The following is a 23,925-nucleotide window of genomic DNA, read 5'->3' on the forward strand; positions in this document are numbered from 1 at the left end:
TTGAGACTACATGTGCAGAGCATGAAATGTGAAATGAGCAGTGAAACGACAGCCTCCTTTTATTTTATTTATGACAAGTATTTCACAGTTCTACTGTCTGCAAAAGTCTGCAGGAGAACTGCACGCACCTGTGCATGAACAATAGGACATCGCAACAGGACGTCTTCATGAGAGTGTTTTCATATCCTTGCATAGCTAGTCCTCCCTATGTCAGTGTAGCCTTAAGAAAGCTTCACTGTTTTTTGTGATCTCTGTGATTCCCTGAATCTGAAGAATTTCAATAAAAAGTGCATGATGTGAGGAACAACAGCAGAGGCTTACCCACAGTGGTGGCAAAGAGTGTCAAACAGAGTGTCAACCATTATGAGAAATGCAGCTGTGACTGAATCATTTTTGTGGTTTGGCATAAACAATCAAAACAACCCTGGTTTTTCTTCATCTCTGCCTTGTTCCTTCTTGGCTGATGCCCTCATTTACTTCCACACAGCTCCTCCTTTTCTTGCCCCTCTGCAATTACGCCGACACCGTGATGCTGACCTCACCTTCGTATTGCCCTTTTTCAGCAAATATGACAGCAGATGAGGTGGCTCTGTTCATCTCATCTCTGCTCAGTCAACATCCTTCTGAGCAAAACATTGTAGTGTCAGATCAGCTGTGCAGAGCAGGCGAGAGGCTACAGCACATATTAATCCCTGCTCCCTGAGTCACAGCACAGCAGCTAAAACAGCCAGGGACTCTGGTGTAATACAGTATGCTGCCGCTGCTAGCATTGATTCAAGAAGGCTGTTTTATCGATCAGCTAACCTGCTGCTGTGGTATAAGGGAGGGGAAGAAAAGGGAAAGATGAAACATAAAGACTGTAGCGTGGATCAAAAACGCGAGGTTGAAGAGAGAAAGGAACGAAAGAGACAGACTGATGGACAGGATGAGAGAGGGACACACAGACAAAGAGTGTGGGGCGAATAACTTCTAGAGCCGTCCCTGATGGGAGCATCACCATGGTGATGGGCTGAATTAAAGCCCCTGTTTGGCACATCATCGCTCTGGCCCTGAGAACGAGGAGGCTTCCACTGCGATCTCTGCACGGCAGTCTGAAAGAATGAGTCCATTACGGTGCTTCGATCGGCGCCCGTATTGCAGAAGAAAGGGGAAGTGATGAGCAGGTAGTGGGCTGTGTCACCAGTGCTGAGGGTGATGGAGCACCTGTCTGTGTGTAACGGCGTGTTGGTGTTTGTGGAAAAAAAAAAAAGGTGTGCGCCGCTGCAGCTGGCGTGAAACACATCCACTGGTCTGACCTAATTTTTGATGTCTGCTACAAAATGAGGTTATTTTTCAACATTTATTAGACCAGATAAATGCTGTTTTTCTGCGCGGCCACAGCCTGACAAAGAATCTGAAGCTGACATAGTGACACAGCTGAATGTTTCTCACTGATGTCGGCTAATTTATCTGGTTTACTCTGTAATTAGCTAGTGTTTTTCTTAGCGAGAGGAAAGTCATTATAGCACACATAAGATAAAGTTAAGAAGGGATTAGATCCTTGGCTGGAGGGTGAGATTAGCTCAAACAGCAGTCAGTGAGTGTCAGAGGGTCTGTTCTGAAGCATCCCGCCCCCTGTTCACGCTTGGCTCGTGCACTATGCGCAATCAGGGTTAAAGTGCAGACTTTACACTATTTTGTGTTCAAGTCTCAAGTGTGCTGCGCTGGCAGTTTGGTTAGAATATAAATAAAGGGTCTCGTCCTAACCATCAGACCCTCCAGCCCCTCCCCTCTTATCCACCCCGTCCCCTTCAAGTATTGACCCAGGGCAGTTCGTCTTCTTCCTGCCAATGCAAGCACATCTCCAGCCCATCCAGCACATCTCTTCATCTCCAGCCAAACACACACAAATCCACAGAGGGTGTGGATGCTTAAGAAACCTAAAGTCTGCTATGCATGTCAAAAGTGCAGGCCTAATCAGACTGACACACACAAACGCAAACAAACCAGCAAACACTTTTAATTTTTTCTTTAACTCTTGATATATTTCTACTGAGTTCTGTGAAGTAGCTTCTTTCCTTTCAGGAATACATATTCGTTAACCTTGAGGCAAGCTTCTTATTAGATACAACACGACTGTGAATGGACACAGACCTTGTTTGTGGCTCTGCTGGATGGTTCTCTGGATGAAGCCCTGGACGTCTCTGTAGGTCTGGAGGAAGCGATCTTGGAATTGGCTGGCCTGCTCACTGCTAACCCCCAAGATACCCGACAGACGCTCGCGACCTACATGTGATAAGACGTATCAGGGAGGAGGAAACAAACAGTTCAGTCAGAAAACTATGAAATTATTGATTTATTACAGCAGCAGGAGAGCAGAAGTTACAGTTTGGCGTCTAGGCGTCTAGGCTGCGAGCTCATCACTGCCCACAAACTGGCGAGTGATGAATAAAATATCCCCCCCGGAGCATGCAGGCAGGCAGCAATGCAGGGCAGCAGTGGCGCTGACATGCCAGTGGAGAGATGGGATATTTGAGAGGATGTGTTTAGTCTACGATGTCAGGAGACTCGGGTGTGTTAGGGTGTATGATGCAGTGTGCATTTCTCAAATGTTTTGAATTGGGCATGATGTAAAATACATGCATGTATAATCTGAGTAATGTCTGGTACATGCAGCGATTAGCTTTGTGACATTATTCACTTTCCTTGGATTTCCTCTCACATGCAAATTACTTGGAAGATGTATTCTCTGCAAGGAGAGTTTAACAGGTGGTGCTGATCACATTCACCTCAGTGGAGATAATTATAATTATTAGAATTCCTGACCAAAGATGGTGGCGACAGATAGGTGAGGCCTGAGGCCGAGAAGTTGAGAGGAGCTAAGTGAACAGAGGACAGACTGGACCAGAGGGCAGGAGAAAGGCAAAGGAAAAAAAGTAGAGCAAACTGAGGAGTGGGAGGATGAAAAGGACAAGATAAAAGATCACTGGGAGACTTAGAGGTGAGTATTTGTGTGTCGAGATGAAGACTAGAACACAAAAACCTAGTGTGGATGTGTTTGCTCAGGAGGTGTTAAAGGTGTGCAGCCTGTAGCATGAGCACAAGAGCAGGGCCCGAGCAGAGGAGTGTAGAGGGTTTGCTAATGGGCAACACAGTTACTATGTGTGTTTTTCAGTGATGGTGACAGTGATTAAAGCAGGGACTCAAAATCACAACAATCATGTAACAGAAAACACACAGCCCTATTGTGTTGGATGTGTAGGATGTCTGACCTTCACAGACAAACATCAACTGTGATTGCAGCTTGACTATTGAAATGAGAAATATTTCTTAAAATCTGGATTCCTTGAAATAAATTTGAAAAAGTGGTTTAATACACCCCAAAAACATATAAAAGGCAGTAATTTTGACTTAAAGCACATCAGGGAGAGAATGTTTACTGGGTAGCAGTGTGATACAAGGATCTGGTCAATTACACAATTTAGATACTTTAAATTCAATAAAATTAAATACAATCAAATAGACTTTTACTCAATATTAAGTCTGTATTTGCATTGACTGGCACATTTATGCAGGAAAGAATATATATATTTAGGTTTTTTTCTATTGACATAAATACTATAAAACATACAAATACATACATCATGCACTCATATCAATATTAAAATGTATATGAGTTGGTATGCCTGTATTGCAGGTAAACAGTTTTTTAAGGAAGTATTTTCAGAAATATCCCTGGTTCCCTGGTTTTTAGCAGGCGGATGTTGGATAGATATTAATTTAGAAAGCCCCCTGCTGGCCATTATAAAGAATGCAGGTTTAAGTTGCTTCCATATTGGCATCTTTTATGTACAGTCTATAGTCTATCCTACCTTTTGTCTGTCAGCATCATTGCGTGGCCTTCTTATTTGTGGCCCCACTCTATGTATGTATGTGTACGGCTGTGCCCCTCCTCCCTGACCCGATTATTGTCTTGTTGAGCAGGATTCTTTTAGTATTCTGTAACCATAGCAACACATCCCTCCATGAAGAGCCGTCTGTCTGCGTGGATCAGCGGCTCCTTACATTCCTCTTCTTGTTTCCCTCTCGGCCCCGCCTGCTCTTTGCCAGTGCATTTCCCCTACATTACCCTCTGCACAAATCGCCACATTTTCCCCTTTACTGTATATTTTGTTCATCTGACTACCCGCTCTCACGTTGTTGCCCTCTTTCAAACACTTAATACTGACTCTGCATTTTTTCTTTAACCTTTTCCTGTGCGATTTGTCCGTGCATGTTTTGCCCCGCACGCATGTCTCACATGAGTAGCTTTGATATGTGCCTCTCATTGTTGTTATTGTTAAGGGTTTATTGAGTTTACAAAAAATGATTCATTTAGTATCGCGTGTCTGAGAGTGACTGTGTTTGAGCTGTGAGTCCAGCTCAGACTGAAATGCCACAGAACAATAAACCATCAGATTGAGAGTGTTTTTTAATGAAGCATATTAAGTCCAAAGCATGAATCTTAAATGCAGATTCTGTGTTTCAGATCATTGTCGTGATATTGTCTAACAAATCCATAGGAGCAGTAGTTCGGTTAGGTCCAGTATAGTCAGAATAAGATTGTTATTTCCAACTACATACTTCATGTTTGGTGAGACATGATCATCTTTCCATGTGCAAACACAGAATACTGGAGACAGACAGAGCAGCAGCAAGACCACTGTACAGAACAGCGCACGCAACATTAATGACAGACTTTAACTAAAAAGAATGATGGGAGGGGCTGGGGTGGGTTGCAAAGTGGCTTGCAGACCAACGCAACCTCGAGGTGGTTATGGTGACAACAAGATTAAATAGTTTAACTTTATTTTACTCAATGTTGAAAGTAATATTATTTCTTTTTTTTTGCTTTGTCCTAAAGTCAATTATATTTTGTAGAATAGAATAGAATAGAATAGAATAGAATAGAATAGCCTTTATTGTCATTGTACAGAGTACAACGAAATTGGAGTGCCACTCCCTTGGTGCAAGTTTCAATAATAAATATAAATGTAAAATATAAAAAGTACAAAAAAAACAATCGTAAGTACTCAAACAATAGTATGTACAATATATACAGGATAGCAGCATTAATATAATGACAGTGACGGTATGGAATAGGTTCAATTGTTTTTGTGCTTATTTACTACGGTGATAGCTCTGGGAAAGAAGCTATCCCTGAATCTGTTTGTCCTGGTTTTATGTGACCTGTACCGTCGGCCTGACGGTAATAGTTCAAACAGTTGGTTGCTGGGGTGAGAGTGGTCCTTGATGATATTGCCAGCTCTGCTGAGGTACCGAGAGTTTGCAGTGACCTCCAGGCTGGGCAGAGAGCAGCCAGTGATCTTCTGGGCTGTGTTGATGACCCTCTGCAGTACTTTCCTGTCTGCAGCTGAGCACCCTGCATACCATGTTGTTATGCCGTACGTTAGGATGCTCTCTATGGTGGCTCTGTAAAATGTCACCAGCAGCCTCTCCTCCAGGTTGTTCCTCCTGAGCACTCTCAGAAAGTGGAGACGCTGCTGGGCCTTTTTAACCACCGCTGTAGTATTTGCAGTCCAGGAGAGGTCATCAGATATCTGCACGCCCAGAAACCTCATGGAGTGTACCCTCTCCACACAGCTCCCGTGAATGTAAAGTGGGGCCGGGTCTGCTCTGCCCTTCCTGAAGTCCAAGATAAGTTCTTTAGTTTTCGTGGTGTTCAGTTGGAGGTTGTTAACTGAACACCACTCAGTCAGTCTGTTGACCTCATCTCTGTAGTCCGACTCATCCCCCCTTGAGATGAGTCCAACCACTGTGGTGTCATCCGCGAACTTTATGATGGTGTTTGAGAGATGGGTAGGGGAGCAGTCGGATGTGTAGAGCGTAAACAGGAGGGGACTCAAAACACATCCTTGTGGAGACCCGGTGCTGAGTGTGATGGTGCTGGACCGGTGGGGGCCGAGTCTGACAGACTGTGGTCTATTTGTCAGGAAGTCCTTGATCCAGAGGCAGATGGGGGTGGAGAGTCCCAGGTGAGACAGTTTCTGGACCAGGATCTCCGGGATGATATGATTGAATGCTGAGCTGAAGTCCAGAAAGAGCATTCTCACATAGCTTCCTCGGTGCTCCAGGTGACTCAGCGCAGTGTGGAGCGCTATGGTGATAGCGTCCTCGGTGGAACGATTTGTCCTGTAGGCAAATTGGTGGGGGTCCAGAGTGGGAGGCAGACCGGCCCTGATGTGCTGACAGACCAGTCTCTCAAAGCACTTCATCACTACAGGCGTAAGTGCAACAGGCCTGTAGTCATTTGGGCTGGCCACAGCTGTCTTCTTGGCGATGGGGATGATGGTGGAGGTTTTGAGGCAGGGCGGGACGGTGTTTGATGACAAGGAAAGGTTGAAGATTTTAGTGAAGACTCCGGTCAGTTCGTCAGCACATGCTCTGAGAACCTTTCCATGTATTCCATCAGGACCTGCCGCCTACTTTCATGTCCTACTTTTGGTTATGTAGCTTCAGTTAAATCTATAATATTCTTGATCCACAGATAGAGACACATGCTGAGCCAGGACGCCAGTGGAGCATATTCTCTACCAAGTCATCTGGATCTACAACAAAACAGAATCAATTCTTTCTTTGTCCATGCTCCACCTCTCCAACAGCTTCATGACACTCATGGCTCAGACGTTTATGTGTAATCCTGATGACAAGCATACAAACAGCAGATATTTCAGACACCAGAATCAAACAAGCAAGCTCCTGTGACACTGATCTGTGGTCACGTGTGTCCATGTTCATAAGAAAATGCACCTGTGTGTGAACCATAAATGGGTCACAAGTCACACAAACAAGTCTCTTTAAGGGCCACATGGCTGTTTTATGTATTTATCTTCCTTTCAGCTCTCTTCTGTCTATTTTTATATTAATCTTTCCCTCCATCGCCCATCCCTTGATTCAGGACTGTGATTCAGTACATAAAAGGAACAGGAAAACAGCTACAGTATGTCCCAGCAGAAATCGCTGGACATTTCTGAGTAAACACCAAGGAGCAACCTTCAGAGGTGGAAAACAAAGACAACGTAGAAATAACAAAAACTGCAGTTCCTCCATGTGCCGCTTAAAGCTGGCTTCAAAAAACAAAGTTGATCCACACAGAATAAAACTGCAGACTCTTCTTGCTGTTTTTCTTTCACTTAAGTGCTGCACAGCACTCTAAATTATCTATAATGCTGATTCATTTACCCTCTTTAAACTATGAACTGCTTGCATTTCAAAACCAACGACACTTAAACCTGTTATGCTTTCATTTGGAAACATACTCATCATTTGTCCTATTCATTGACAAAACCACTTTTCTGTGAGGTGTGTTTGTACTCACCTGCTCCATAAACAACAGAGTACACAACGCGTTTGGCATGCTCTCTGTCCTCAGATGTCACCTCTTTCTCACTCAACCCCTTCCTGAGAGACAGATTCAGAGAGAGCGAGAGATGCATTATTCCATTAGTGACAGAAATTTCACTAATATTTTATCCATTTTCACTGCTGTGGAAGTGAAGAGTTATGATTTAAAGTCGACTGAAAACACCGAAGTGATACTTGCTTTTAAAGAAAAACTGATGTTACAATAAAATAAGACTTTTTGTTTTAAAGACAAGTAAGAAAATGAAGTCTTTGGCTGACAAGTATTAAACATTTACAAATGAAAAGATGGCTACGACTAACGAGGGATGTGGGGTAAGATTTCTGTCACCAATCAGAGATTAAATATTGTTCAAGCTGATTGAGGTGTTATTGGCAGCAATTTTAAAGAAATGGCCAAAGTGACACTCGGCAGAGAAAGTAAAAAGACAGAAAGAGTAAGGGCAAAGATAAAAGCGAGAAAAAGCCCATCAGGCAACAGATTATAAGAGCAAGAAAGAGAAGCGCAGTGTGAGATGTAGACGTTAAAGCCGCATAAATACAGAAAAGAACAGAGGCTGCAGGAGAGGGGAAGACAGACAGTTATGTAATGTGACTTCCAGACAGCCGTAGTACTGGGGATCAGGCTGGGTGGGATGACACGTCTGCAAAGTGGCATTTCTGGAGGGGCTGACAGGGAGCTGCCACAGCTGATCAGTGTTGCGGGAGTGCCCCACACATACCCACACTACAAGTCTGGTGAGCTTCAGTGCCAGCCTTGCATAATGACATGTGACTTCTTAGATATGATGACAGTACAGTACACTAAAATACCTCTCTGCTGTTTTCTCTCTGTGGCACACACACACATGCACAGATATGTATCTGTTAAATGACATGTGGGGGTAAATGGGGGCAACCTATGAGGTCCAAAAGTGAGCATTATCCTCCAATGACATCTGGCTGAAGAAAAAGCTATTCTGGATTTTCATTGCCCCCTGCTGGAGTGGCATCAATGCACTGAGTAAAAAAAAAAAACTGCAAAAATAAGTGCCTTTAATTCGTTGCAAGGCTAAATAACAAGCAGAGCAGCAAGTTGTCCTCTTAAAGAAGAAGTCCACATGATATTCAATCAATTCATTTTGTAATATGACAAAAACAAAAAATAAAAGTCCGGTAACAGCTATCTCTAATCAGAGAAAGCAGAGGAACATTACTGTGCTTTAGCTGAATGATGGCTGAGGCGAGGGTGAAAGTTGACCAAATATAAGTAAAAATGAGTGACAGAAAAGAAAAGAGCATAACAACAACAGGGGCAAGAGACATACATACACACCACAGCAAAAGCTGAGGGACAACTGGATGAGCAGAAGACTAATGATGCGATAGAAAGAGGAAGAGGTCTATAAGAGAAAGACACCGAGGTGGCGTAATCCCAGCGGTGCTGCGGTGACTCCAGTTAATTTGTTTAAAGGTGAAAGAGAGATAATGAAAGAGACACACTGCAAAGCCTCAGTGGAGCTGTTAATATGGTAATCTGTTTAACCGGCGCCCTCTGACACACACCTGTCTGAGATGGATGACAGGAGTGTAGGTATGACACACACCATATGCACATCATCAAAGAGACAGCACAGACCTGCACCAACACAGACACACACTCACAGAGAGGGGTAAGAATACACACTCACACACACACAAACTTCAAAAGCCCAACAATGTAATCAGCAGGATGACCAGCCCCGGGTGTCCTGCCCAGTGAAGAGAGACAGAAAAAGGCCGTTGGCATGGTAGTCATGGCAACCAGACTATTAGGATGTGAAGTGAAACAAGGGAGATTGGGAGGCAGAGAGGGAAGGAGAAACCCTGTATAGGACCAAAACTCACCTTGGCAAGTCGATCAAGGGAGAACCTGAGTGTGTGTGTGTGTGTGTGTGTGTGTGTGTGTGTGTGTGTGTGTGTGTGTGTGTGACTGATGGAGACCCACCACTGAGAGGCCAGCATGGTAAAGACGTCGGCCTGCGGGTTGGTAAAAATGCGAAGCAGCTCAGGGTCAGAGGACAGGTGAGCCAACAGACGCAGCTCCACCTGACAAAAGTCTGACACACACATACAAACACACAGACACAGCCATGTTTATCTCTGACCGCAACCTCTAACGAAACTTCTCAGATTTAAGGTTTAATTCTCTGTCCCAAAACACGAGTTGAGTCTGTGAAAGGAGATTTACTTTGTGTCCCCACAACATGAGTAATCCCAGGCCACAAACACATGCCTTATTTGGTCATCATCTAATCACAACAACTCCACAGAAAGCAAAAGGAAAAGCTTTAGATTGTGAATATTTTAAAAAGTGTTTGACATTTTGGGCAAAGGGCTTTTTCACTCACTGGCAGTTTTGAAGATCAATACCACTTTCATGTCTGGATAGTCGATATACAGCTAGAGCCAGCAGTTGGTTAAAACAGCAAGTGTGTTTCCTTTTGAAGGTAACAACATCCTACCACCTCCACATGAAGTTACTCCCTTTTACTGTTTACAATTAATCTGAGACATTTCTATCAGAGGAAAGTGTTACTGGTGCGAAAACTACTACTTTCTGTTCCCCAACCTGCCCTCCTGAGTGGAGCAATCAATACAGACACCAAGGTCTAAAGAGCGAGAGCTTCCAGGAAGAAATAAGAGCTAAAATAAAACTGTGTGTAGAACATATCTGCGTCTTTGTGAGCCACGTGTTTCTACCAGCTGTTGATGCCAGTGTTCGATCACCAAACCAAAATGTATATGTCAAACTGCTAAGATTAAAGGTGATTAAAGACACAGTTAAAGCAGCCACTCCACAGTCCACGGGTGGTGCCATAGAGGTTCCCAGTTGGATCCAGTTGGACCAGGAGGAACCCAGGGCATTTCATCCTGGTATCTAACAGAAGTCAAGCTACTGTTGATTAGCATGTGGAGGCCTGTGCTATCCCCCCAAAATATGCCTTTCCATACAATCACTGACCCACATGATAATGGTGCTAATAGCATAACATTCACCATGGCATCTGTATAGTCTTTCATGTCTGTCACACATGCTCAGTGTGGACCTGCTCTCTTCTGAGACTGAAGCACCAGAGGCAGATCTCCCAGTTCTGGTGTTCCAGCCAATCATGATGCACGATTCTGGGCTGTGAGCACAGATCCTACTAAAGGACATCATGCCCTTATTCTGTTCATCCTTGCACAAAGAAGCACATACTGGGCCTGTTGTTGTGTTGTCTTGTTGCCTCTCCACTGCAGGATTTGTCACTTTCATTTGCACCAAAACAGGTGAAATAGATTCACAATGGTTTCTAACTAACTGGACTGACTGATATTCCTGAAGTTTAACTTTAATTGTGTTATCCTCTGATAATCAAGTGTTCCCTGAAATGAATCTCACATAACCACAGAGAGTACATAAAACAGCAGTAGTCCGAGTTCGCTACTTACTTGACATTTGACTTCAGTAAACACTTTGCTGGGGAGTTTATGACCTCAATTGCTAGTTTAAAAGTTAGGTTATAAAACATAACCTGGCTCTGATCCCCCAGTCAGAGCCATTCCTCACTAAGAACATGTGGGTTTAAAATATAACAAAACAAAAAGATGGTTAACAATGTTCAAATCATGGCTTTAAAGCAAGACTTCCCAAACCAAAGGTGCATATCACAGTCTCATATCCATCATTTATATACAGGCTATGGAGACAACACAGACAAGGCAGCCAGATTTACAATCAAAGTTTTCAGTGTCTACTCATGTAAATCAAAAGAATTGATCCAGAGGCGCTCAGCACATTTACTGACCCCGACGATCTAATTTTAGCCAGATTCAGTGAGTGCTGAAAACCAGCTGGAACATCACAAAGAGCACCTAGAGAGATTTTGTGTTGGCACTTTGGATGAAAGTAATCTTTCTCCCATTATTCCTGCCATTACCGGCCTGGGAATAAGCTACTTTCCTTACAAACATCTGCTTTATTGTTCTGATCTGGAAAACCACTGTGACTTAGTGCATAAGTTTCCACTTAATAGCACAGCCCTGAGCTTTTTCAGCCGAGTACTTTAAAACTTTACTGTACGCAGGTGTCAAAAAGCTCCCAACGGGAGCTGACTTTCTTACGTGACAATGTAATGAAGCATGCTGCAATTACACTATTGTATCTTGCTCCCTAATTCTCCATAATGCCCCTAACAACAGGGTTTCCTGTGAATACATCAATTTGATTTCACAAGGCACTTTGATTTTATTTTCCATGTCATAGCGTAATTGACGTGATTTGGATCCATTTCACTGCATCCGCCTCAGAGTGAACAAACTCTGCCACGTAAATGTGGGCTATTAGGGAAAGGACACGCAACTTTCTACATAAATGCTGTTATTAAAACCTGATGTGACTATGGGCAGCGCACATTTAAATGTCACACTGACTATAAAGTATTTTAGTTCATCTAATGGTAATTACATTTAGGCATTTGGTGAACGTGTCACCAAAATGATAAGGCCATGTACTGTGAATGACTTTCATGCTGTTTAAACTCATTGATCTCCCAAGAGAACTCACGAACTAAAGAACAAGCTAATATCGACCTACCGTGGTCACAGCCAAAGTTTTAAATAAGTCACTGATGGCATCAGTCTACTCTAAATGCTTCGTTTTAAACTGTTTATTTTACTTGTAGCTCTGTATGATGTCATAGGGAGGGATTAACGTGGCCACCTCAGGCTCACAGCTCTGTTATAAGACCATAAGCTGCACCCAGAGAAATATGTTTTCTTCAACCTTAAAAAAGCTAAAACAGTATTTTAAATAAATCTGATTCTTACTTGCAATCCAAAATAGGTGAAACGCATATTTTTAAAGACTAATATTAGTCAAAAAACCAAAATAAAAAAGTGGCAAATAAAATAGAGATAGGAGAGGAGTGAGTAACTGCAAAAGAGGAAAACAGTTTCATGGGAGTACAACTGCAGATCAAATACATGAATAAATAAACAAATAAATAAACAAATAAAATACCTGAACTAAAAAGGCCTCTGACACCTGACCCATTTCGGAAAAGGCCTTTTCATAAGCAGAAAGATAACCAGAGGCTGAAACTACGGACAAACACAAAGAGTACACAACATGCGCACAGATGCAAACACAAACACACAGATCAGCATGTTAGGGCAGCTGCTCTCTTGTCAGTTTGGTAGATCTAAATTGAAACACCTCTTAAGATGTAGTCACACATACTCACACACAAGGAAACCCAAACACACATTTCTATTCACTCTGACAAAGCCACTGCAGTACATTACATTTACTGGTATTCCAACCAGACAGATCCCTTTCCTTTGCTTCCCTGCTCCAAAATCAAATTAAAGTCAACCAAATGTGGGGAAAAGAAACTGGAAACAGGCAGAGGAAAATATTCACTCAGGATAAAAATACCAGCTGCGGTAGGTTTCTGTTGGTGTATATGTGGATGGTGTTCTGAGGATGAATATTTTATATCCTAGTGCATTAAAAATAAGCAGCATTAAATTTGTCATTATTGTGCTAAGTCTGACAGTTTATGTAATGCTGATTTCAGGTCAAATCATTCAGTCCTACAAAGAAGGGAAGGAATTTGTAATAGCCTCCCTCGACTGTTCGGCTCACAATGTGGGTTCAAACAAACACTGATTTCCATTTAGCCAAGCTCCGAGTATAAATTGCAAAGGAAATTTTAAAAGGGATGGATAAAGGCAGAGACTCCAGGGGGTTGAATGAAGAAAAGAAAGCAGGGTGGAGGGGTGATAGTGAGGTGAAAGATGGAGGAAAAGAGACAGAGTCTTGGTTCTGCTGAGATGAGCGAGGGAGTTTCTAAAGATATCATCTCATTAATGTTTCATGAGCTCGATCACACTTCCTCCAAGCATGGCTGGCAGCCTAAGAAACATATTGCTGACCAGGATCCTTGTGTGTGTGTGTGTGTGTGTGTGTGTGTGTGTGTGTGTGTGTGTGTGTGTGTATAAAGAGAAACAGAAAGGAGAAGAGAAAGTTTCTGGGCTGATATTATAGAAATATATGCAGCTAGAGTATGAAACACGTGAATCTGTGATCCTGACTTAGCCTGTGTGTGGTCTATATATGTTCTCCAAGGCCTGCAGTCAGGAAACCTTGAATCGATCCACACAGAAATAACCCTGACAGACAAAACGCTTCTCTTTAACTCAACCCTGTTTTGTTTCTACAGCACTGCACCCACCAGTAGTGCAAGAAGCTCATGCTAGTGACAACTTGACACGACTTAAACATTAATATGGACAGCATATTAAAAGAAACTGAGTAGTAGTGCCATTAGTTTTTCATGATTGAGAATAAATTCTAGAAAGAGAAAGCTGCTGATATTTTTAAATATATATTCTTTGTACATTTTTTGTGCAAATGCAGCCAGGGTTTATTCAGGAAAGAAAACAGTATCAGGATCAATAGAGGTAATCTCCCTGTAATCTGTTCAGCACTTTATTTCTTTCATTGTTTCTTTATTCTGATCAGCTTTGCTCTGTCCTCTTCTAATACTGTTCAGCTTCAGTTTGTGATAAAGAAATAAATGATTTTTTTAAACTGAGCTGCTGACTTTGAAGCTCAAAAGATACCATGGAGTAAATGTAAACAATTTCAGTGGTTCCACCAATGAAAAACTTCATAATTTTTACCACTTGTACTTAAAAAAACAGGCTTCAGAGACTTAAAGCCAAATTAAAGCCAGGGAACTAATAAATATGCTACATGAGCCATGTTTGGAGGTCAAGGTGAATTTGTTTCTCTAAAAACTTAACTTAAATTATAATTAAGTTAGCAGATTATGAGTCATGCCCGCACACAGATGTGAACAAAGTCAGCCTTTGATCTCTAAAATGTCTGCTGATACTGTAAAAGAGCACATTATGCAGCTGCTATTAACATTTTAATTTACCTTCAACTTTGTCATTCATCTGCCTGTTTGATAGTCAAACCATTTGAAAAGCTTCATAACATATTTGAATGAGGCTTTTTCTAAATTAAAATCTCTGATGAAACGCTTGCAGGATGGCCAAAAGTATTGCTTTTATCAACTTAGAAAGCTAAAGAAATGAAAATAAAACCAATCTAATTGCAGGCCTTTAAGAAGGCTTGATGAGGGTCGGAAGCTTGCCTTGTTCTCATCTTGGCTAGCTCCCTTTCTTCCTCACTCTGCAGCTCCCACACACCAGCAGACATCTCCCAACAGAAAACAAACGAGTTCAGAAATGTAAAAATAAACAATGACACATCAGATGCACACAGGTTGCTTTGGGAAAGGGAGGATGTTCAAAATGTAGTACGAAGAACAGTTTGTTTATCTTAGGTGAAATGGGGGGGGGGGGTAGGAATCAATAGACACACACTGCTTTTACAGACTAGAAATTAATATTCAGATACCTTCTGATGCGTCTCATTGAACTTTTTATAAGGACACAGGAAAGGAACAGCGGTTGCTTTCCTGTGTAAACACACACACGGATACACACACTGTACCAGTTCCAGTTTGGAAAGGACATCAGAGGACATGCAAGTGGCGGGGCTCTGCGAGGCCTCCCTCGGAGGGGTTGTTTCCATGGCAATCTTGCCTCTAAGTCCATGTTTTGGTGTGGGCATGTGTTGGCTTGCTGGCGCGAGCGTGTTAGAGCCTCCCTGCTCTTTGTGTATGTGTGGGATCCTCACTCTTACTCTGCTGCTGTCCTCATGCTAACCCTGTTTTATCTGCCTGGTTATGTAAGTGTGCCACACTGTCAGGACCAGCAGACACCCCGGCTTGCCACAAAGCTCTCCCAGACTGACAGTGTCCCGACTCTGCCCTATCTGCCTGCACAGCTACATCACCATTGCACCCAGGAGTGACCTTCTGATGCCAGTCGAGGTCATGTCAGCAAAAGAGGGCTGTTTGGGCTCACAGTTAGAAACTTCAGCTGAAGTACGGGACCTGAAGTCAGAACACTGATGCTGCAAATGTTTGTCAGAAAATAAAAGAAGATCAGTGAAACTTGTGTAATGCTTTAGAGTCAGATCTTTGCAACATGCATTAGTTGATAGGCAATTATATACCTGCTGATAAGAAACATGTATAATTAATGTATAATAAAATATTTAACTAGGAAGGACTCTCTCTTTAGCTGCAGTAGCTACAAAAAAACACTTAGGTCAATAAGCACAGAGCTGAATACCAATAAATACATAAATAAAGCATATAACAATTCTAATAAAGTAGCCTTTAATTTGCATTCTTAAAATGTCTATGAACTTTTGCCAGGTAATTCCTGAATCTAAATTCAGAAAAACCTGAGGTTATTGTACTCTGCCCTGAAATTCCAAGAAATACAGTATCTAATCAGATGCTTACTTTGGATAGCTTTACCTTGGTCTCCAGCCACACCGTGAGGAGCCTTGGAGTGATTTTTGACCAGGATATGTCGTTCAGTGCACATATTAAACAAATATGAAGAGCTGCTTTCTTCCATTTGCACAATATCTCTAAATTTAGAAATATCCTATCTCAGAGTGACGCTGAAAAACTAGTCCCATGGATTCCCATGATGCACTGAGTGTTTATTCTTCACTCAGCATATGTTTATACACTCTGCATTTAAAGATGAATTATTATTCATCTGTGGCTCTTTTGTCCTGTCTTCCTCCCCTCACTCCTAACCGGTCACAGCAGATGGCTGCCCCTCTCTAAGTCTGTTTCTGTTGGAGGTTTTTCCTTCCCACTGTCGCTTACTGTCTGCTCATAAAGGGTTGTTGAATTGTTGTGGGTTTCTCTGTATTATTGAAGGATCTTTACCTGACAGTATAAAGTAGCTTGAGACAACTGTTGTTGTTTGGTGCTATTTAAATAAAACAGAATTAAACAAGTGATTTTGTCTAACAAGGGCTTATGATGCTATAATTAACACCTTATCGAGCATAATTAACACATAATACATGCTGCTATTGTATGACAATTATCTTGTAAGTACCTACAATAGTCTTATTACAACTGACATTTATTACTGAGACCTTTCTTTTTACTAAGTGTTACTGAAAAGGCTTTAATTAGTCTTGTTTTACTCACATATCTCATTTTAATCTGGGCTGCTGTCAAAACAGATGTTCATACTCTTCCCACTAGGCTAGGCTACAAAAGCAGAACTAATGCTGGCACTACTACGGTGCAGCAATTCTTCCACTCTCTTAGACGTAGTTACTGTCTGGCTCGACAGTAAATGCAAAGACATGCCTGAGCAGGTAATTTCTGTCGACTCGAGAATAAATGATGTGTCAAAACATGAGCAGTGATTAAACTGCTCATGTACTCTAAGTACAAGTACAGGAGATACCTTTGTGTCCAAAGCAACATTGGGTTATTCTGCACTGACAAAGTGCATTTAAAGAGATCCGATACGCTGTATGAATCCCAAAATAAACAGATCTCTGGAATCAAAAACAAACACAGGAAGATAAAGATACCAAATGACTCTATAATATCATTTCACATGCACTTAATTAGGTTGAATTACAAGTCGTTCCATGGTGTAGTCGTGTACACATCCACTGGCAAGTAAAAAGGCTGCTGGTTCAATTCCAGCCAGAGACACAAATCCAATTTGGGGTTATGGCACAAAGGGCATTTGGTATAGAACTTTTCTAAATCAAACGTGTGGTGCTACCTGCTGTGGGAACAAGCGAGGAGCCAAAAAGGTTATGTTTTGATACTTCCTATTTCCTCACCTGCAGCAAGAAACGTGCAGCCCTCCTGAGGAATGAACATGGCCCGAGGATGCACAGTCACCACCTCGTCTTCTTTTCCTTTGAGAACCAAACACAGGCGCTGAGGAATAACTCTGTAAATCATCATTTACTGTAAAGCAAGAGATACTCCAAACTACAAATGTATAACTATACACAGGTTACAGCCTCTTGTCACTTGTCCTCAAGGCTGGATTCAAAACAGGTTTTTGCATTAAAAGTTGAAGGTGAACAAAACTTCTTGTCCAATTAACAAGAAAAAAATTATAATACACATTTCAAATGACTAATTATTGTTTTTCCAACTTAATGCAATTTATTCATTTATGATAGGATATCAACACTAATTTAGCTTGCTAGTTCATTGTTATGGAGGTATAAAATTACCCTTATTAAATTAAATTAAAGTGAAATAAAATCTCTTCTGGATCCCACTTTTACTGCTCCCTGTTTATTCTTATTTCCCCATAAACAGCTAATTTAATTACTTTTTAATGACCTCATATACTGCTAGCTTAATTTATAAAAATGTAAATATAACATAGATGTGACATAGAACATTTTTTAGGTATTGCTGTTTAAAAGAGACAGGGTGGCTGCTATCAGAGTGCAGGAAAGTTTAAATGCATACTGTATACAGACAGCTTGTTCTTAACTTACTCTTATCTGTGTTGTGATGTCGTTTATTAATATTTTTAATGCGATAATACTGGCTTTAAATAAAAAACTACTCAGTGAATGCCATCTGGTTTGCTTCACAGGTCTTTTATGGCTCAGTCACACTGGAATAAAAATAAAACTCACGATTTATTACAAACAGACTGAATGTAATTGCCAACTTGACCCCAGTTAATACCAAACTGCTGGCAGACTGACTCCGTCTAGCTGCTGTTTTATCGTCACCTTCATGCACCAAAGTTGCTTTGAAGATGGCAACTGACTATGAGCGTCCGCAAACCAGGTTCCCGTCTTTGAAGCGACCATTTCAAAGGCAAGATAAGCCACAATCTTAGCTGTTTTGTGGTCTTAGTCACTGTTTTCCCCATTGTGACTATAACATTACTGGACCATTGATCCACTGAGTGTTAATGAAGGTTATGCACTCTTTGTGCAATCAAAATGTCAGGCATTTAATAAATAATGATCAATATACTGTAAACCACACAGATGCTGAGCTTAATGGAAATGTCTTTGCCCGCTTTATCACTTCCCCTTCTTGTTAGAAATGCCATGGCTAATTGAATTCAAATTCATTTGACCCACTATATATATGTGTAGAATCTCAGTGTGTAATGTAGGGATATCTTTCTCGGCACATTTAAAACCATGAACAAAACTGAATGAAGAGTTTGTGGAGTATACAGAAAGAGACACTCAGAGGAAATGTAAGCAGGGGATTTAAAGGAGCAAGAAAAACACTTGTATCCGACTTCATAAAGGGTTAAGTTACGCTGCTGCAATACACCTTTAAGAGGAACCCAATCAGGACCAGGCTATCACAGCCCTGTGCTGAACTGAAGTGCTGACCTTTGTAAGGGAGAAATGACCACAATAACAGCCATCACACTGTGTGAACCATCACGGCCCACGTCAGCGTGATTAAAATCCCACTAAAGCTGCACACACACACACACACACAAATATCATAAACACAAACTGATGCACTGCTATCCTTTGTGATTAGTGTCTCCACCTCGCACCTCAAGTCACAAAGTGATAACTGATAGGAGAATGACAGAGGGAGGGAAGCAGGGATAGTGATGGAGGAAGAGCGCGGATGATACGAGGGATGTAGCAGAGGCTGAAGAGGATTTGATGACAAGGACCTTTGGGAGCCTGAGTGAGAGGGGAGCAGAGGTGCTGATGTTAGCACCTATGAATCACTCACACAGGAAGAAATAAAAAAGGCACTGAGAGGACAGAGATAAAGCAATAAAGCTGAGTGCAGCACCAATGGCTGTGCCTGACAGCAGCGGTGTCATATAATATAAATAATCAGGTCTAAAACTGCCAAGTGGATGCTTGTGTTCATATGGATCATGAAAGCAACACCACATGCAGAACGGAGATAGACTGGTTTTCTGTGTATGATACACTATACAAACCCAAGTTTGTATTTTAGTAATAAATGCAACCTTAATAATGCATCCAGAGATGTTTTAATGAAAATGCGCTCTAAGAAGGAAAAATATTTCACATTCTGGTATGTTCATTTGAGGATCTTGGTACTATGTGCAGAATTACACAAACACCCATCATTGGCATGAATGTCATGTTACGTTTGGGTTTTTAATGACTTCTTGGAAGTGCTCTTTTCCCAGGGTGGAATGATTGCACAGCATACAACTTTAATGACTTGGTGCACAAGTTTGAATTTATTTAGATTTTCTCTAATTCCCACAGGGTCAAAGGTATACCTTCAAGCTACAGCTACAACCCAAACACCTTCTGGAGAAAAGTTTTATGTGAGATGTGAAAAATATCCAATCAGAATCAAGCCAGAAGCTTCTTGATGGCTACCTAAAGTGTCTGGTGGGCGTGGAGAGGATATTTAATGAGGTGTCCGTGTAGAATGTATGCATAAATTTGAGCTTGTATATATTCTTTTCACCCTATGCGGCTATCTGAAAATCCAAAATAAATTTAAACTTGTGCACCCAACTCTTTTTAAAAGTCATTTAAGTTGTATCTGGTACTATCGTTCCACCCTGGAAAAGAGCAGTTCAAAGAAATCATTAAAAACCCCAATTTACCGCGACATTCATGCCCACGATGAATGGATGTAAACTTCTGAGCTGTACGTCCATAAAACTGATTATTATTATAATTAAATGCAACAAACTGCATTTTTAATTATCCACAGGCTGAAATCAGAAGTGTGCTACAGCTGCAGTCCTGAACTAACAAGCAAAACAAGAAGAGGCTACAGCAGGGGGGTAGTACACAAACATGTAGGAAACACATTTGACACAGTTTGGTAAGAAGGCCTTTGCTGCTGCCGCTTTATTGTCCTTTGGGGGTTTTTTTTTTAACTTGTTCCAGCTTATTCTGCATGCTCCAAAGGAGGTCCTCCTCACTCTCTAACATACACTTGCACTGCACTTCCAATGCATCATTGTCACTCTCTGAGGTGTGTGGGAGGGTTTTTTGCTCTCTCTCTCTATTATAATAAGTGTGTGTGTGTGTGTGTGTGTGTGTGTGTGTGTGTGTGTGTGTGTGTGTGTGTGTGTGTGTGTGTCATACCTTGGATGTACTGCTTCCTGGTGATTTGAAGTGGCTGCCTTGGCAGGGCCTGGAAGTTCTAGTTTAGGAGAAGACATATTGTGTAAGTCAGATGGAGTTAACTCTAGACCTGTAACAGTGTCTCATTATTCCGGGTCTCCCTGTTCCTCTAAGTTATTCTCTGAAGAACCCTGAATAAGATGATCTAACTATACCTATGAAGGAAAGGTCAGAGTGCACAGTACATCTACAGACACTTGGAGCATGCTTATTAAAGCTACAAAGAAGACACAAGGTAGACAAGTAGTGTCTTTAGTCTGCAGTACTTTTGATGTTATGTGTTTTTATGGAGTATGTCAGAAATCCTCCTTTCAAAGTGTTTAAAGGAAGAGTAAAAAGAGTCCAAATCAAAGTAGCAGACTTCCAAAAAGATTCCCAGACTTTTAGTTTCAAGTTTAGATTGAGCTACTATGAAATTGGATCCTACATTTTCCACAAAGCTAACTGGGAGCATATTTTGTTAGGTTATATTTTGCCAGTTATACTTTCCAACTGGTAATGGTTTGATTTTGGCTTTGATTTAATTGTTGTTTTTATGCTTTAGTGTTCCAGTTTTCTGCCATGTTTGCCATGAGTCGTCTTTGTCTGCATGTAGTATGTGTAATCTTGTAGGTTGTTTCTTGTTCTTGGTTTTACTTCCTGGTTGGTTGTCTTGATTAGCTTCACCTGTGTCTTGCTTGCCCCTAATTTAGACTCTTCTATTTGTCTTCAGTGTATAAACAGTCCTGCCTTATTCTTTGTCTTAATCTCGCTATCATTTGCGTCATCTGTTATGACTTTCCATGTTTATTACCTCTATGTGTTTTGAATTTTACAGCTTTTTGTTCATCTACAGTTACTTTTTCTGAACTGTGGGCATCAGTATGAATAATTCTTGCTTTTAGTTTTACTCTAAATTTTTGCTGTGTATTTGGGTCCTTGGGACTTTTTTTCTGTGACAAATGCTTGTTGTAAAAAAAATGTATAGCCTAGGCTTGGTTTCTCAGATTTGGTTTCTCAGACTTCCAATATACCCACACCTTTAACGGATGCTGTACTTCAGGAAATTCATGGTTGCAGATGTCTTTATAGGGTTAGGGTTACATGTAGCTTCTCTGTTTGGCTTCTCAAACAAGTGTTACTTTTGCATCCAGTTGACACCGTGTTGTTAAAGACTAAGCCTGATATGTGTTCTGAATTTGGAGAGTGTAAAGTTATATGGATGTAAGGATTAATGTCACACTCACAATGATGTTAATGTGACTGGCTGAGTGTTTTCATTAGCCCTCCAACTAAATGTTGACATTTTTTTGATGCTACAGTGGAGAAAAGTTGAGCAATTAACCTGATGAAGGTCAGATGGCCTGAGATGTTGTAATTTATTAAATAAACCAGTAACAAGCAAAGTGATGTCTGGAAGTTACATTTGATGACATTTCTAAAAACATTTGCATAATATTCATGTGCTGCATGTCCTGCTGTCTGGTTAATGTAGTGTTTAACCTTCTGGTCTCAATAGACGGGACAGCACGTACAAATCACAGGCTCGCTGACTTGTATCAAAAACGTGAACTTCAAACAACATAGCAGTTTTAATCCCAACATTGCAGTTATGTGGATTTTATTAACAGTTTGATTAATGTGAGTTCTGTGCCATAAAACAAGATTGAAGCCAACAAAATAGCCATGCTTATGCTAACTACACATCATTTTGTAAATGAAACACAAGCTTTTTAGAGATTTTATGATGTGAAAATTATAGCATTAAACCATGTAAAACAATACATAACCAAAATCTGAATCATACTTACATGTTATATTTTAGATCATCTCAATATACATTTGGACTTTAGGTTTTTGCTTTACTTTAATACTGCATTTGCTAGCAATACTTGGTGCTGCTCTCCTAGATTGTGGAGTAGGATTAGGGGTTTGCACATATGATGACTTTGACCTCAGAGGGTTAAACCTAGATTTGCTTCCAGGACGCCTAACCTGCACCAACAAACCACAAAAAATTAAGCAACTTGTTGTAAATAACTAAAATATAAATTTGTAACTTTATGGTTGGGCAGGATGGAAAGCTGCACCAGGAGCCTGATATTCCAGTGAATGCAGGCGAGTCCTTGAGTGTCCTTGTCTTTCTCTGCACCACATCACACCACCTCATTTTTATTCCTATAATTCAATGACTTGCAGAAATCCTGCGCAGCATTTATATACTGCTGGCTGCTTTGTTTGGCTAAGATAACAAAAAAGCTGAACGCCAACTTGACTCACCTGCCAACACTACAGAAGTTTTCAGAGACACATTTTAAAAGAGGAAGAGCCTGATTATCACTGGGCTCTTAGCCCACCCTGCATCCGCCCACTGAGTAACATAAGACACTGTCAATACACACACACACATACACGCAAAATTACACAGATAGAGGAGGGTTTTTTTAGCCTGAAGAAGGATGAAACAGGACAGGATGATTTCCCCAGAATGCATACATATAGTTTAATGGAGGGAGTAGAAAAGCAGGTTCAGACTCAGCACTTCCTTTTTAATCCCTGTTAATCCCACTGTACTCACCCTTTGAAATATACCTGCACAAACAGCACAGGGTCTGTGTGTGTGTGTGTGTGTGTGTGTGTGTGTGTGTGTGTGTGTGTGTGTGTGTGTACAAGTAGGGTGCTTGGATGTTAAAGGTTATTATCAAGGACGAGCAGGACTCATTGCACAGAAGCACACAAAAACATTCACACACAAGATGGAGAAGGAGGCACGCAAAGTAAAACACACACTAACTGAAGCAAACGCATGTTTCCGGTCATGGTCAGAGTCAGTGTTCGATTTGACCCTGTAATGAGCGTGTGCGAATGTTAAACACAGAGAAAAAGAAACTGCTGCCTGCTCATGCCACTAATTAATTATTTAGTAGAGGTAAGGAGAGAGATGGGGGGAGGACTGCAGTGCCAGAGAGTGGGCAGTGGAAAGAATACATTAGAAGCTGGGCTGACACCAGTGACGCACACACACACACACACACACACACAAACGCTACGAGATACGTGACCTGGAGTGTGTATTCGTGTTGGAGTGAATGGGAAAAGGTGCAAGTAATTAGAAACATGTGTCTGCTATGTGGGTACATTGTCCTGATGTGACATGCAGTGTGTCAGGTATGACTGCTCAGCTTTCCCATCAGACACTATTGCATAGTACCGTGATGGCAGCATAAATCAACACACACACAAACACACAAACACACACACAATAAAAATTACAGAAACTAGTGGAGATGCTAGTTTTTTTCTAAGGTGCACTTAGAGTTTTTCTTCATTTTTCTGTTAGTGCAACACCTCATAAAGACAGCAAACAGACAGAGAAGATTTCCATATGAATGTAAATGTAAAGGCTGCTTTTCTGCTTTATTCTGTCACTTTATTCTATGCTTTGAAGAGCTTTTCTAACATCAAACACACACAAATGCTCCAAT

At 41.2% G+C, this 23,925-nt stretch overlaps 1 protein-coding gene across 1 annotated transcript in view; it reads right to left on the minus strand.

Annotated features, from left to right (window-relative positions):
• Positions 1-23,925, minus strand: part of poln (polymerase (DNA directed) nu) — a 76,386-nt gene that overhangs the window by 13,618 nt on the left and 38,843 nt on the right. Inside the window, exons 18-22 of the mRNA XM_085350799.1 lie at positions 20,423-20,480; positions 17,162-17,239; positions 9,368-9,479; positions 7,358-7,440; positions 2,134-2,265 (exon numbers count right to left, since the gene is read on the minus strand). Of these exons, the coding sequence (XP_085206925.1) occupies positions 2,134-2,265; positions 7,358-7,440; positions 9,368-9,479; positions 17,162-17,239; positions 20,423-20,480 (463 nt within the window). The remainder of the gene's footprint in view (positions 1-2,133; positions 2,266-7,357; positions 7,441-9,367; positions 9,480-17,161; positions 17,240-20,422; positions 20,481-23,925) is intronic.

Source organism: Diplotaxodon limnothrissa, linkage group LG3, assembly GCF_057381915.1.
Source record: "Diplotaxodon limnothrissa isolate DT_005_m linkage group LG3, D_limnothrissa_male_GT1.1, whole genome shotgun sequence".
Lineage (NCBI taxonomy): Eukaryota > Metazoa > Chordata > Actinopteri > Cichliformes > Cichlidae > Diplotaxodon > Diplotaxodon limnothrissa.